This window comes from Taurulus bubalis (genome assembly GCF_910589615.1).
Source record: "Taurulus bubalis genome assembly, chromosome: 2".
Classification (NCBI taxonomy): domain Eukaryota; kingdom Metazoa; phylum Chordata; class Actinopteri; order Perciformes; family Cottidae; genus Taurulus; species Taurulus bubalis.
The window spans coordinates 36,510,919-36,527,812 of NC_136590.1; the positions used below are offsets into that span (position 1 = coordinate 36,510,919).

General features: G+C 43.1%; 1 protein-coding gene across 1 annotated transcript; it reads right to left on the bottom strand.

Moving 5' to 3' along the window:
• Positions 1-115: 115 nt before the first annotated feature.
• Positions 116-10,684, bottom strand: slc12a9 (solute carrier family 12 member 9; the record flags this gene model as incomplete). The annotated part of the gene is made up of 13 exons (XM_079214179.1): positions 116-2,486; positions 2,572-2,718; positions 3,923-4,097; positions 4,195-4,387; positions 8,356-8,480; positions 8,564-8,646; positions 8,729-8,886; positions 8,974-9,085; positions 9,341-9,448; positions 9,562-9,864; positions 9,985-10,122; positions 10,215-10,349; positions 10,480-10,684. 13 exons carry the CDS (start codon positions 10,682-10,684, stop codon positions 1,645-1,647), a joined length of 2,724 nt encoding a protein of 907 aa, XP_079070305.1. The 3' UTR covers positions 116-1,644.
• Between the last annotated feature and the right edge of the window lie 6,210 nt (positions 10,685-16,894).

Sequence of the window (16,894 nt, forward strand, 5' to 3'; positions counted from 1 at the left end):
TAGTTGTATTTCTTCTCATTTTTCACTTTACGTTGTCTGTTTGCTGTACCTTCCTGTCACTTTATGCAGTACTACTGCAAACAGAACAACACACACCAAAAAAAAAAAAAAAAATACTTGTTCGCTGATCCCTGTCGCTATATTGTGCACATTCTCTAATAAAGAAAAAAAAAAAAAGAAGTTCTTACTGACATAAACGTTGACTTTTACAGCTGAAAATATACTTCATAAGCTTAACCAAACGTCCACTGTAGAGAATCCTCAAAATGTGTGTACTATCATAGCATGGCTACTGTAATAAGCTACACAAATGTTTTATATTTTGCACATTTAGTTATTCTTAGTTGCATGAAGTTTTGAATTATCCATGGTGATAACCTGCAGGTTAATATAATAGAGTTGTTCTATTAACACACGCACACAGTTTGTATTGCATTTAAGCAATCTTTTAAATATATATTTTGAGTGAAGATTTTACAATATTACAGATACAATACACATTAGGCATATATTTACACTGAGGACAATTAGCAGTTTAATATGTACATCGACAAGAATGACCTTTAGTATCAAAGAGTCAGTTATTTCAGGCCTTGTCATTGAGCAAAAGGTCATGCAAATGGCCTTTGAAGCAACTTTCCATTTGTTAAATTGCCCTTTTATGGATGTTTTGTACTGAAAATGGGGTCAATTAACTGTGTAAAATGTGACTCCTCTGGTTTCAACCTGGAGTTGGTCTGAATAATCATCGTTGGTCGTGGTCCTAGCAGATTGGATTAGAATGGCGCTCATCAATATAACCATGTTTGATGTACTTTGACAGTATGCATCATGAAGCACAAAATCCAAGTATAGTTTTTACGTAAACACATACAACAGCAACACATGCTGTTCATCATTCTGAGGTCACATGTAGAAAATGATTCCCTTTGTGAAGACAAGTGATGCACATTTAACAGCAAAAGAAGACCTGTTTGCAAAAACGGCATGGGAAACAAAAAACAGAACTCAATTCTGCTCAAACAACAACAAAATTGAATCATTTGGTCCAGCAGAAATCTGAGAATGTAGGAAAAGAAAGCAAAAACTGTTAAAATGATTATGCTTTAACACAATACCATTTTATAAATGTTTTTACCGTGGTCAATTGTTAACACAAATTAATAATTTCATCCGTAAAATAATATTTAGACATTTGTCAAAGACAACCCGTATTGCTCCAAACAAAGTGAGTCTTTGACACATTTCCGTCTCATTTGAAAAGACAGATTTAAAGCTGATCCAAGCAGGAGCTTGTGTCAACATAAATCACACCCAAAACAGTTAGTATTCCCACATTTCTTGGCTCAATCACCAAGCTAGGTCAAGTATATGTAAATAGGAAAGTAACCTATTTTAATACATAAAGCTCAAGTGGCGTATTTTTTAAATGCACTCTGTGATCCGTGGCTGTGATCCTTTTCAAAGCTTAAGAAAAACATCTAAAAAGCTTCACTAGGTGACCATATTGTAACTGGTGCTACATACTGCAACTTAGCATCCACTTTTCTTTACATTATGTGTTAACTTTACATGGAACCAGAGTTTAAACTCACGCAGATAAGACTTTGCTGCCACTACAATACTAGCGGACGAAACGGCCGCTCACAGATCAGTGTACGTGACTGGGGTGACCCCGTGAATCAGGAGCGTCGGCCCCAAACTATTGGTCACCGCTTCCAGCTGAGCCAAGTACTGCTGTGACTGGCTGCGCTGAGCGGTGGGTCGAGGTAAATACAGGAAGCGTACAGCGGCTTGAGCGCTGTGCTCCATCAGCATACAGTTCACTGCGGACAAGAACTCCTCCGAGAGCGCTCGCGCTGGCTCTGCAGGGGGCTCCCCGTTTGGCTGAACGTGGTGCTGCACCACAGAGTCCCAAGGGACGATCTTTATCGACGCCCTGATCCTCAGCTTCCTGAGCAGCTCCCGAAACGTCTCCTCGATCACAACCCAGCCCTGGTCGCTGGACTCAGTCTCCACGTTCAGGAAGATTCGCATTCTTGCGTGGCGCCATTTGTTGGACATGTTGAGCACGCAGGCCATCTGCAGCAGGAACAGGCTGCACACGTCCTCGTAGTCCCGGCTGCCTGGCTGGAGCAGGTTGAGGGGCCACACGTCTATTGTCCGCTCCGACCCGTCCACCTTGCTATCTTTTCCCTCTCCCTCCAACTGGAAGAAATAGCGTCCGAGGCCCACGTTCTTGTTCATTTTAATGGCGTCAGAAATGATCCCCACGTACTCCTCTGGTGATAGCCAGCGTGGGCTCTCAACATGTCGGACCGGTGGGAAATGGGCCTGCAATGAAGGCAAGTCGACCCCAAAATTGTATTCGCCCTCACTCCCTTGTCCAATCGAGGAGTCACAGAACGCAGAGTCCTGCAGGAAGAAGTCCTCAGGAGTGCAGCTGTCGTAGAAACCCAAAATCAGTGTGTTGGGCTTCATGCCACCTTGGAGAGGGAAACGGAAGTACAGATGAAGCAACATCATAATCTGCACTGTATGTGGGCATGGCGGGGATGAGGAGAAGCTTACCGAGGCCTGTGATGCGCAGCAGATGCTGTGTTCCCTGTCTGACAGAAGGGGACAGCGTCAGGTCCACAAAGGCCTTCACCCCGAGTTTATCAACGAGGCTCAACCAGAAGTTGTACTGCTGCTGAACCGGGTCTGACGGCAGAGAGTCTAGAGCACAAGGGAATTAGTAAGAAATGTATTTCATACATAGATTTGAAGAGTACAGACAGTAATATAACACAGGGCTTCATTTTATTGATTTCAAACTACTGAACACATTTCAGCAGAATATTGGTGGATGAGGTTCTCAGGTCCTTTACTGAATTAAAAGTAAAAGTATCACAATGTAAAAATACTCCAAAACAAATACAAGTCCTGCATTTAAACTGAAAAGTACAAGTAAATGTCTATACATCAGCTTTAGTACAGCTAAATGTGCTTAAAGTAATAGTACTTGTGCTGCAGTAAAATGTCTCCTGTATTATCACATAATTAGATCGTCAAAAGTGGTAAATCAGTGCATAAATAGTATTTCACTATTGTAGCTGGTTGAGGTGGACTTTACAGTATATACAAACTAATACAATTAGTCTGGTCCAGTGGCTCGAGCCTTTAACTAAAGTTTGAACAAATGATAGGTTCATTTGACTTCTTTGTAAGCGACCCAACACTAAAAAAGCTAAGCTTTATTCTGAAAGGTAGCAGTCAAACAAATATAGTTAAATAAAACATACTATACTTTCCACTAAAATGGAAAATACTCAAGTGAAGTACAAGTAACTTAAATTGAATTAAGTACAGCACTGTCGTGAACTAATTGCATTGCAACTGTGGGTCAGTGAATGAATGAAATAACCTGCCAGCACCTTGCTTTCTGAATCCTTGGGTTTGCGTCACACAATATATTTTCTTACAATATGAAAAGGATATGTGCCTAATTTGCAAAAAAAACAACAAGGAGCTAGACATTTGGCCGAATTAAAAGGATGTCTGGTTTGAACTCTCAGGTCTGACGCAACTATGATAAAGAGGAAAATGTATTTATTTATTAATAATGCAAGAGAAGCAGCAGATGGAAAGTGAAAGCCCACGAGGTAGTCTTCCATGATGGTGCCTGTGACTTCAGGGAAGCCAATCAGATCTGTTACACAACTTCAGTAATATGCAACCTACTTTAAAATGTTCTCTGCTCATTTTGTGCTCTCAGAAAGAATGATAAAACTAATCACATGATGCCATGTTGATTGAATATATCAGTGACAGGCTTCCAGACGCATGAAAAGGCCAAAAGGTGAGTTTCAATTCTAAAATGATTCACAGATAACATTAATTTAATACTGTTGGCCATCACAGACCATCCACAGGGAATTACCCAGATCTCCCAGCTGCACATGGCCCAGCACATAAAGTCCTCCCTTCTTCAGCTGGTTGACAAACAGGATGAGTTGACAGGATGAGCGAGGGTTGGCCACCATTAACAACATCTGCGGCCTCCAGAACTTCACATGGTCTTTCCTCACATCCAGCATCAACAGATACTTACGCACCTAAAGAAAAAGGAAGACAGCATTGTTGACACTGTGGCACGCGCTGTCTGTTTATGTGTGTGTGTCTGTCTGTGTGTGTTTGCATGAGTCCAGATACCTGATGGAAAATGAGAGCCTGGCTGACGTAGCCCCAGCTGCTGGTGGGCGATCTGTAGTGGAGGAAAAGCAGCAGCAGTAGCAGGAGGACGATACTGCCTGAAGAGTACACGGGGTTAATGACGAACATCATCACTAAACAGCTCAGGATGCCCAGCAGGCAGGTGTGCCAGGAGAAGAGCTGGAAGGTCGGTCTGTTAAACACACACAAAGAATAGAGGCCGTTGGACATATTAAAAACAGAAGCCAATAAGACAATAAATAAGACTTTATTGTCCCATAAATTATATGATGGTAATAAATCCAAGTGAGGTCGATTAGGTTTTATACATACATACATACATACATGTTGTTGTAATACATTTTTGAGCCTCTACTCTCTGAAAGACGACATCTTTAAAAAGGTAGCGCTGAGCAATTTTAGATTTATGTTCTTACTTCATTGGCCAGAATGCATGGCCACATTCAATGATGGGGCTGTGAATAAGTACCAGCCGTTTCAGAGCTGGAAGCATAAAACCTTTCCTTATCAAGAAGTATTTAAAATGTTACCTCAACAGCAGTCGTTTTAGTTTTGTTTGTTTGTTGTAATTCTATTCTGAAAAGTTGACTTTGCTGTTGGATTCAATTACACTCCGATGGAAAATATGATAGCAATGCCTCCCCATCGTCCCCCCTCATGGAGTTCACTGACCGCATGAACGAGATGGTCATTGCTGGAACCAAATTCACTCCCCTCCGCACTCCCACTTCCCGTGCTGAAACCCCTCCAGCTAGACCTCCGTCACTGGTTCTAAGTGCTTTGACGCAAACACCGAAGTTAAAGCGCCGTGTCCCTCTCCCGCCTCCACAACCATCCTCTATCTCCACGACATGATAAAGACATTGATTGATATCTTTTGGGTCCGGACTACAAGGTTAATGACACCAATGATTATCTCCAGGAACAGTCGGGGCCTTGTATGAAGTTAGCCTTCTTAATTCCTGTCCTGACTTATCGAAAAGGAAAGGTGAGGCTGCGAAGAAACATTAGTAAATCTGCAAACTTATCCAATTTAACATTCATTCCTCTTCAGCCTGTCCAAAGAAATAGGGCAAATATAGTTTTAAACACATTAAACTTAGCTTTATTAAATGTCAGGTAAAACATTTTTAATCAATGATTTCATTATTAGGCACAAACTTGATTTTTTGTTTTTAACCGAAACTTGGTTAGACCAAGATAAGAGTGCAGCTGTTCTTATTGAAGCAACACCTCCCAACTTCAATTTCATGAGTGAAACAAAAACGCATAAGAAAGGAGGTGGAGTTGCTATTTTATATAATGAGTCTCTTCAATGCAAGCAGATGTCTTTTGGTCATTCTACTTCCTTTGAATATGTGGCTCTCAATTCCACGCAAGTTTTATTCCTCAACATTTACAGACCACCTAAATACTGTGCAACCTTCTTTGATGAGTTTACTGAACTGCTGTCTATAATCTGTATTGATTTTGATTGTGTTGTCATTGTTGGTGATTTTAATATCCATGTTGATAATCCCCAGGACAGAGGGTCTATAGAGCTATGTGGTGTCCTTGATAACTATGATCTGACTCAGCATGTAACAGGTCCCACACACAACAAGGGGCACACTCTAGACCTAATCATCACCAAAGGTCTGGACATTTCCAAGGTTGCTGTGACTGATGTTGCACTCTCTGATCATTCCTGTGTTTTCTTTGAGAGTGCAATCTCTCTACACACAAATGTCCAAACCAAGGTTGTGACAAAGCGTTACATCACTAAAAACACCAGTGAACTATTTATTCAGAAGTTCTGCTCCACACCAGCCCTCTTTTGCATCTCAGTCAATGAGCTTGTGGATGGCTTGAATTCTAACGTTAAAAATGTTATTGACGCCATTGCACCCACTAAGGTGAAGGTTGTCTCGGGTAAGAAAAGATCCTCTTGGAGAAATGCCACGCTGGTCAGAATAGAGAAAAGAGAGTGTCGGAAAGCTGAACGCAGGTGGCGAAAAACTAATCTCCAGGTTCACTGTGGTATCTATAAAGAGAGACTTCACAATTATAATTTGGAACATAGAAATGCAAGACAGGCCTTCTTCTCTGACATCATAACCAAAAACAATACACGCGCCTTATTTGCTACCGTCGACAGGCTAACAAACCCTCTGGTGTCGGTAACGGCTACGCTCCAATCCACCTGGGCAAGTGGGCATGGAATCCATTTGCCTCCTATTTTGCTGATAAAATTCAGAGAATTAGACAAGCAGTCGGTGGCTCCACACCAACCACAGGATATGTGTTGTCCCCATCTTTCCATTCAAATATCAGGACACAATTTCACTCAATAAACCAAAGAAGCCTAGAAGACATTATACAACATCTGAACACATCCTCCTGCTGCTTGGATATTCTACCAACACACTTTTTCAAAAATATTTCACACTGCATGACCGCTGACCTTTTACAAATTGTAAACACATCCCTTCTCTCAGGTGTCTTCCCACAAGCCTTAAAAACTGCAGTTATTAAACCACTTCTAATGAAGGCTAGTTTAGACCCCAAAATACTGAAAAACTATAGACCAATATCAATCCTCCCATTCTTAAGTAAAATAATGGAAAAGATGGTTTTTCAACAACTTCTTGGCCGAAAATAACTGTTTTGATGTCTTCTAGTCTGGCTTTCGTCAGCACCACAGTACTGAAACTGCTCTTGTTAAGGTTTTCAACGACATCCACTTAAACACAGACAGTGGCATAACTTCAGTCTTAGTATTACTGGATCTCAATGCTGCATTCGACACGGTTGATCATGACATACTACTAGACAGACTGAAAGTCTGGGTAGGCCTCTCTGGCGCAGCACTTAACTAGTTTGAATCCTACTTGAAGGACCGACAATACTTTGTGTCGGTAGCTAATTACACATCAGAGCTGACTAGGATGACATGTGGTGTTCCCCAAGGTTCAATACTGGGGCCTCTTCTGTTCAACATCTACATGCTTCCACTGGCTCAGATTATGAAAAACAACAATGTGTGTTATCATAATTATGCAGATGACACACAATTCTACATAACTATATCACCAGGGGACTATAGTCCCATACAAGGACTGGCTAAATGCTTTGAAGAAATCAATAGTTGGATGTACCAGAATTTTCTTCAATTAAATCAAGATAAAACAGAAGTAATGGTTTTTGGTCCCAAGGACGAACGATTGAAAGTCAGCGCTCAGCTTCAATCACTAATGTTAAAAACCTCAAACCAAGCTAGAAATCTAGGTGTAGTTATGGATTCAGACCTCAACCTGAACAGCCAAATCAAGACAATTAATAAAAAAAAAATTTAAAAAAAGCCTATTATCACCTGAAGAATATATCAAGGGTTAGAGGACTTATGTCTCAATAGGATTTGGAGAAACTTGTCCATGCATTTATCTTCAGTAGACTTGACTACTGTAACGGTGTGTTCATAGGCCTCTGTAAAAAGTCAATCAGAAAGCTGCAGCTGATTCAGAACGCTGCAGCTCGAGTCCTCACTAAGACCAGGAAAGTGGATCACATCACTCCAGTTCTGAGGTCTTTGCACTGGCTCCCTGTCAAACAAAGAATTGACTTTAAAATCCTGCTGCTGGTTTATAAAGCACTGAATGGTTTAGGGCCTAAGTATGTTTGTGATCTGCTGCTACCTTATGAACCACCCCGGCCCCTCAGGTCATCTGGGACGAGTCTACTTTCTGTTCCAAGAGTCAGAACTAAACATGGAGAAGCAGCGTTCAGCTTTTCTGCTCCACATATCTGGAACAAGGTCCCTGAAAGCTGAAGGTCTGCTGAGACCCTCAGCTCCTTTAAGTCCACATTGAAGACTTTTCTGTTTGCTGCTGCCTTTTAACTGAACCAGATTCAATTACTGCATCTCACTACTGCATTTTATTTCTTAAACTGCACTGCAACTTTTATTCAACTTTTATTTTTTATTTTGCTTTTTTACTGTTTTTTTAACTCTTTTAAATCTGCATTATGTTTTGATGCTTTTAATGGTTTTATGTGAAGCACTTTGAATCGCCTTGTTGTTGAAATGTGCTATACAAATAAACTTGCCTTGCCTTACTGATTTATAATTGTTCTTTTAATAGCGATTTTATCTTTTATTACCTGAAATTTGGTGCCGACGCCCACTCAAGAGCCAAACAGGCCAGGTCAACCGCAGCGTAGGCAAGCAAGTAGAAAACAGTCACCAAACCCGCCACGGCGTTGAGCTGGCCTGCGAACACTACACACTGAAACACAGACAAACAACAGCTTAGGACACCAGTTGTAATTCGGAAAATATGGAACTGCAGGCGGCAGAAGCTCTGCTCACCTGTGCCAAACCCCAGGTGTACAGCACAGCCACCCACGGATTCCCGGAGCTTGATGTGATTGTAGCTGGGGCTAATGGCAAACCTGTGAGGGGAAAACAACAGTCTGTTAGAAAATGAGTGGAGGGGGGGAAACCGATATGATGAGCCAAAAGATCAAGCCGTACCAAACAGCTGATCCAGAGCAAGAGCATGGAGGATACGGGACGCTCCGATCATAGCGCACATCGCAGCTGAAAGGGCAGCGCAGAATATCCCGACGGTGACGAACGGCGGCCAGATGTTTATCCTCTGGAGGAAGCCATAATCCTGAATCAACAGGGTCCTACAGAAAAAGAAACAAATGACTTTATATTGTTGATCTCTCTTTAAGTATTCATATCAGACAACACTGCTATGAACCATTTCAGACCTGTCACATGTGGCGCTGACCAGGATGAAGACGAGGACGTAGACTGTGAAAGTGTAAAAGACGGCTACGATGGTGCCTTTGGGGATGGAAACACTCGGAGTCTTCAGCTCCCCTTCAGAGACATGCAGAGTGGGAGCAAACATCAGGGTGTGCATGTTTGTGTGCACAGTGCAGATTTACTGAATTGCTACGTTTATTTAAACAAATCTCTCGATTGACAATATTCTGCATAACAACATACACATAAATCAAAAAGCTAAAAGCAGCAATGGGATAATGGCAAAATACTCCAGTTACATTCCAACTCCTGCAATGACACCCTTCCCTCCAATGTGATTCATTCATGCAGAAGACAACAAGCTTTAACCTGACATGTTGGCTCCGGCCATAATCCCGGTGCAGCTGGTGAACATGACAGCGAACACGGTGGCAAAAGACATGACAGAGTTGGTGCTGTAGTCCAAAGAGTAACCAGCTGCAATGAGGAAAAATGACAAACAAAACCTTGATACTTTGAATAGATGCCCCAAATGCCTCAAGGTACTTTCAGATCCTCTTTCACACCAACATCAAGCCCCAAACACTCACAGCCCAGGTTGTTCCTCAGAGTGGTGGCATTGAAGCCTGTGTAGCTGGCGTTGTAGCGGAATGTCTGGTTGCCGGTCCCCTTGTGGACGATGACAAAATCCCGAGGTTTGACCGCCAGAGAGCTGACGAAGATGGACAGCAAGGTTACAGTGATAACCAGCAGGATGATGAAGGCGGTGCGGGAGTAGATGTGGGCGCCCACCAGGCACACGAAGAGACACAGCAGGAGGACTGCTGAGGAGTACAGCACCGTGTACCAGTAGCCCTGTGGAAGCACACGCACCCCCTCGGACACAGACGACTCTACAACAGAGCAAGAAGAAAACTGAGACTCCTAAAGACAAGAAAGGGATGTGTACGACTAACTGAAGTAGGTGTAGGTAGTTTAGTTAACTAAAAACAGAACATTAACCAAAAGCTTACCAGGATCTGAACCGAACACATCAAGTAACGCCTCCACAAGACCGAGAACATACTCGCCACATGCAAACCCTTTGGCCAGGAAGAACATCAAACCAATGCTTCCTCCAAACTCTGGACCCAGAGATCGACTTATCATATCTGGTCACATTTTGTTAAGGCTGATGTTCCAAATGAAATAGAGCAAGATCACGCAGCACTGTGGAAAACAACAGTTTGGTCTCTGAGGATACAGTAGGCTCCTCCCCCTTGTATCGCACCGTTGGTGGAAATGGCACAGATGGACAGTATTGTGAGAGATATAATGGTGTAGGCTACAACCACCATCAAAAGACCCTGTAACAGCCCTGCATGACCAACCACAAACCCTGCAAGAGAGATCACATCAGTATTAGTCATGACTGCACAGCACAATGACTCAGTTGTATTGTGAGGGACTCATGACAACTCCCACTGTCTGCAACCCAAAACAGCTTTCTAGTCCTCTGATCTGCTCACCGGTTCTCAGGAACAGCACGATGCTGAACATGGAGAGGATGGTCGGCACCATCACCCCGAAAAAAGTGTTCAGTTGTCGAGGGTCTTTGCTTGGTGACCCGGAGCCGGACTCAGTGGTGGCGTCCAACTCCACGCCGCATGCCACTGCGGTCACAGCCAGACCACATACCCCTGAGGTGATCAAAGGGGTGTGTTCGTTCGACATGTTTGGTGCGAGGAGCCTGGGATCAGTCTGTCGAAGACAAAATGAATGAAGACGGGTTTCAAACAGAAAGATATACAACTATAGGTTGAATCAACGGCTTAAAAAGGCAATAATTTGAACATGCTTGTTGTCCACTACTTTGTGACAAACCGTTAACTGCCTGGTTAGAAAGCACTTTGCATGCAAAGTAGAAATGAAAAAGGGTTGAAGTCGGAGATCATGGTCACTTTAGTTTGTTCTGTCTGCTTTGCATTCATTTTGCTCCACAGAAAAATGTCTCCCATGAGCAGACGCCACTTGTGTTGTTGATGTGTTATTTCATAGTGTGTACAGCCTTTGTTTAGTTGATGCATTGTTCTCCGTTTCAAATCAAGTGCAGCAACAAGCTGCAAACGCACAAGCGTTTGTTTTTGTCACACCAATAAACACACAGTGATGTTTCTAACCTTGCCAGTACTTCCTAGGAATGAAGAGCATCATGTGAACAGTAGCCCATGTGATGCACTGCCTTATGAATGCTTCTAGCCACACATAAAGTGTTTACGCCGAAGACTTGTGAGGCAAAACTTCAGATTGTTTTAAGAGTGCTACACAGTCACCTGGCTGATACGACAATGTTAGAACCTGTTCTTTTACTTTTTTTTTTTTACACAGGCAGTAGCTTCCCTTTTTTACATTCATTTACTACAACATATTGCAAACATCAGGCACCGAAGCGCCACCAGAAAGTCTGGGAGTTGCTGCGGTTCACACCACAGGTTGGTATTTGCAGTCACCTGATTCACAGCTGCTTGTCTGTTTTTACATGCAGCGAAAAGCGAAAAGCAGACACCTCAGCTGAGCCGCCTGAGCATGTCCCTCTGTGTTCAGGTGACCTTGGTTGTTTTCTCTTTCGCTCTCTCCCTCTCAGATGCCAGCAGCGTTCAACTTTCCCATTGTTTTCCCTTTAAGGAGGCCGTTTTTAAAGTCACTGAACAACACTCCTCTCTGTGAGTCACAAAGTCATACAGGAATCACATGAACAAAACATGATAGAACACGATCTTCTAATTATTACAGGGATCACACCCAGTTACATGATTCTCTTCTACTGAAGATGCTCACAGTATTTTGCCAGTGGAGCTGAAACAATTAAACCATTCATTGGTTAGTGGCAGGACAGTAGATGAATTAGCACTTAATCATATATATCATTTTTAAAGCAAAAATGATAAAAAAAAAAAAATGAAAACCCTCTCTGGTTCCAGCTGCTCAGATTTGACATATTCCTGCCATCATGATATATCAAGAGAATAATGGACAGATCATTCTGTCTTGTAAATAATTACAGGTGCATCCCAATTTAACAGATGTATGCATGTTCCCAGTGGACATTTCTAGTCCATCCACCAATTGCTGATTAAAAGTCATTTAAAACACTTACTTGGATGTTTTTATTACAGTTGCACGACATTTACAAGTCCAGTAAAATATCGTATGAAACATACTCTCAACCCAATCATGGAGAATTGAGTTGTGAGCGGTCTAAACAGGGAAGTTGTCTGTTGACAGTGCACTGATCCATATCAGTTACTCTGCTGCTTCCCTTATAGTCAGTGATGCTGGACGCAGCCATGCTCTGCAGGATGCTGTCAGTGGCGCACTGAGCAGATATCTCTCATGTCCATGCAGACCGCGTGAACAGACCTAAAGAGGCCCTCTCGGGGTCTCGAGACCCTACTTCCGAAACAAGTCGGATACCAAAATAAATCACCATTTACGTAGCATGAGGGCGTAGCATCGCGACATTACAACTTTATACGTCTTGTTGGGGGCAAAACATTGGCTAAACAACACGCCATTCAGCAGATTCATGTTATGTTGTTTACGTTTCGAGACTCTCGGTCCAGGAAGTGGCCGCGCGCCGGCGGCTCGCCCGACTGTCATAAAGCGACGCACCCGGTGGGAAGCGCTCGCGCAGCGTGTCATTCAAAGGGAAACATCCAGGATGTGTGTGTGTCCGGTCAGAGACAAGCATATGTCATGTAGTATCCTAAAAACACAGAGGCCAGCCAAACTTACCTCGGTGAACCTCCGCGGGACAGTTTCACCCACTTCCTACTTGTTTTGTCCGCCTCTCTCGGCTCGGCTCGGAGGTTTCAGGAGAAGATGCCCCGGGTCAGATGCGCAGTGGACGGTCAATGTAACGCACCGGGTCGGTGGACATGACAGGACTGAGCCGCCCCGAGAGTTGGATGCTGTGGAAGACGTGCTGCCCAATAACAACACAGCAGCCATGGCACGCCTCGTTCCCTTTTTATTTGTTCTAAAGTGTCACGGGAGCGCAGCAACCGCCCATGTGACTGCCGAGAGGGGAGGGGGAAAAATATCCAAAAAACTGTACTGCTGCCTGCCCAAACTCAACACGCCCTTTATAGCAGTCACACGTGACATCATCAATAGCGTATTAATAACTTCCAATACGTGTGGCCTACATGAGCGGACAGTTGTTAATCTGCGGAGTCCAGTAAAATAACAACTTGGATGCATACACATGTATGACCAGGAGGCGCTGCTGTGAAGTTGTAACGTCGGTTGGACTGTAATGCCTCTTCTCCACACCAGGGGCCGCTGTTGAGACAGAGATGACGTCCATAAATAGAAATGTTGTATGTAGCAGGACTAATCTAGGATGTCAAGAAAGGTTATGATTAAAATAATGGATCTTTTTTTCTCATGAGAAAATAGTATGAAATCGTTCAAATAGTCTATAGAAGCCGTTTTAGTCACTTTTTTTAGTCATGCAGCATCTCCATCATATTTCACAAGGTTCTCGATAAATGGTTTCCAATACTCTGCCCATGTCTTATAACACTAAGCAAATGCAGAAATGTTATGTTCTCCAGGCACAAATAGTTGCTTATTTAAAAATAGAGATGATAATGTGCCTTTATTTAATCAACTCAATAGACATAAAGATCGACAAACAGACAGACATACAAATATATACATAATCAGATAGATAGATAGACAGATAGATAGATAAATAGATAGATAGATAGATAGATAGATAGATAGATAGATAGATAGATAGATAGATAGATAGATAGATAGATAGATAGATAGATAGATGTAAGGAATGAGAAGTGATGACAGAACATTGGGGGATTTCCCAAATCACATCCATACTTATCCGCACATCCAGTTTATTTCATACATCCCATAAATAAAGACTCAATAACTGATTCAGTCTCAGTAGAGTAGAGCTACTGCAAAACGTCACCTGATCCAACCACCAGTTCAGCTCTTTATGCTCTGATTTCTTGTTCATTTGACCTCTGTAATCAGTGGGAAAGCGTGCTGTACATTCTGTAACAACAGAGAGGATGGGTATGCATATTCAGAATGAGGCCATCTTTCACACATTACCCTCATTGTGCTGCATCCTGAAAAACATGAAATGAGCATTAGTAAAAAAAAGCATTTTTTTAAAACATTGCATTTGCAGAGACCCTTCATGAGCAACCTAGAACATCTCAAACTGACGAGTCCAGGTGAGAAAAGGATCTCAAAACTGCAGAGTGATCTGATCAGAGGGGGGTCATGGGATTTACTAGTATTTAAGAGATGGGTGTGGTTGAAACATGCTTCATGCCCGGATTTGAGGATCCTTCTGCAAGCGCCCACCGCGTGATCTGGCTGCTTGTTTCTGAATAATGATATTCAGAAAAAAAGAAAAAAAAAGAAGAAAAAAACAGGAACCGTGTGGATAACTGACCGAGAGGGCCGCGGCTCATTATACTTGGAGAAAAGCCACGCAGTCGGTCTTACTGATGGGTTGATGTCTTTTGCAGCTTTGAAGATTTTTTAATGCCATTATTTCCTATATGAGGCAGATTCTGCTCAGTAATTCATTGTTAGCTCGGAGGCGGTTGTCCTGATGAAGTGTCGGCAGAGGGAGGAGGAAACCAGAGAGAGAGGAAGGAAACGAGGATAACGTCACGAAAAGCAGAATCGGAGTGAAACGGACTGTGTAGTATTTAATGGACAGCGCTTGATGCGGGCCGAGGACCGAGCCGAACCGTGTTTGTTTACGTCGCATTGGACAAAGATGTGTTTGTTAACTGGTCGGGCGTGAAAAAAAAAGGGGGGAAACATTTCGAGGAGGAAACGGCAACACAGCAGCAGCAGATCTCATCTTTTTTTCAGGACGCTCCACTAAAGCAGAGCAATGGAAATGTGTGTAGCCCTCCTCCGTTCGCCTGCTCGCTGAAGGATTTGGAAACAGCCTCATCGTGACACACGGACTCTAGAGTGGATCTCATTTTTTTTATGAGTGAAAAAGACATATAGTTGCAAAACCCCTCCACGGGATTTCTTTTCTTTTTCCGGGGACGTTGCTTTTTTTTCGCGGCAGAGGAAAAAAAAAATCATCGGGAGAATTAACAGGTAGCCACCCCATTATCAAACGCCTGTGACAGCCGCTGTAGGCCAGCCCATTGAGTGTAAGATGGCTGGGTGATGATGTGCCTATTCGTGGCATCATTTCGACTAAATTAACTTAGCTATATCCGCATTTTAGGAGCACAGCATCTGAAACAAGATGTGGTCAAGGCCTCCATCAGCCCTGATCAATATGTGATGTAGCCTGCTTTCACGGGGCCTGCCTCCCCCATTTGAATACACCATGGCATTTCTAAATGCGGCGGACGGCGATACAAAACCCTTATGGAGTGCATCCTATATGCTTGAATCGGGCTCGTGTACCCGCTTCTTTCTTTTTACTGCGGCTTTTACGCGGCGCGGAGCCGCCAGCACAGACAGGCCCGTGTGCGTTAACGTTTACTCTGTCCAACATGCAGCGGCTCTGCACTCCATCTCCAGCTGCAGATGTAGTCATGCCATGTTGGTGTAGCTCCACATCAGATGTGCATCCAAAGGGGTGGGGCCATGTCACACTTTGGCATCATGTTCTCTGAATTTCTCTCCACTTGTGTTATAAAATGTGTGCTCTAAAAAAAAAAAAAAGGCCACGTCTCCCCTCAGATGCTGGGGGCCACTTAAGATTTTATTCTAACGTTTAACCTTCCTCATCATCGTAAAGGAGGTATAGCCTCTTCTCTGGCCATGCATCAGTGCAGGTGGAGTCTGTGGGCTTTGATATGTATGTGGGTATTTTTCACTCTGTCCATCGGCATGACTCCATCACAGATCTGCTCGCATCCAGTCGAAGCTCGCAGGCGACTCAAACATGCATCCGAGCATCTGGTCCGACCCATCCAGGCCTGATCTGTGATGCATCACCCCCCTCAGCTTTTCTCCTCCTCATTGGCTAAATGAGCAGCTGTGCCAGGAGACTGAGACCCATGATGCACCCCTTTTGGCTTCCATTAGTGCCGTGTGATCCATCTGGTCGCAGGTCCCTCCAGGGAACAGTGACCTACTGTAGCTAATTGCTCTTCCTTTGCAGTGTGCACTGTATGCATGTTTGCTGTGGATTTGAATTGCTGCACAAATGCAAATAGAAGCTCCCTGTTTGGGAAGCGGTTTGAATGTGTAACTGTGCTCCTATCAGCAACAGGAAATGCTGTTTCCTACTGAAAGCCTGATATGATGTACAGTGTGCGAGGACCCAGTTGGCCCACAGCGAAACGATAGATCTCCTACCATGTTAATTCTCCCAAACCGCAGTATCTCAGATGACATAAAGATGAGTGTATCCAGCATTAGCACCAGTTCTGACTTGATACACAACCTGTAATTGCACAGTGTAACAAGTTCCCTCGGCTTTAAAGGGAGTGTTCGCTCGGTATCTGCTGCCTGGTAGCGATGCTGGCTGCTCGATAGAGGCTTAGTCATTACAGATTATTCTCCTCAGTTAAACCAGGCATGGTTGCACAGCCATAAACAGATTACAAGGTTTTTTCTCACTGTGTGCGTTCAGTAAACCGTAGAGATTAAAATTTGTCTGTTTTTATATTATTATTTTTTACAAACAGTATTTTAAGTAAATGATTTAACCTAATTGATTCATTTTTGATGAAAGTGGACTCCTGGATTATAGTGGATTATGAAATCATGAAACTATGATAATCCCTGTGGGGCTCACACACACACACACACACACACACATCAGCAGTAATTTTGTATTAATTATGAGATGATACTTTATGGAAATCTGAGACTGACATTTGAAGTTTTTCCACGACCAACAGGTGACAGCTCAGACAA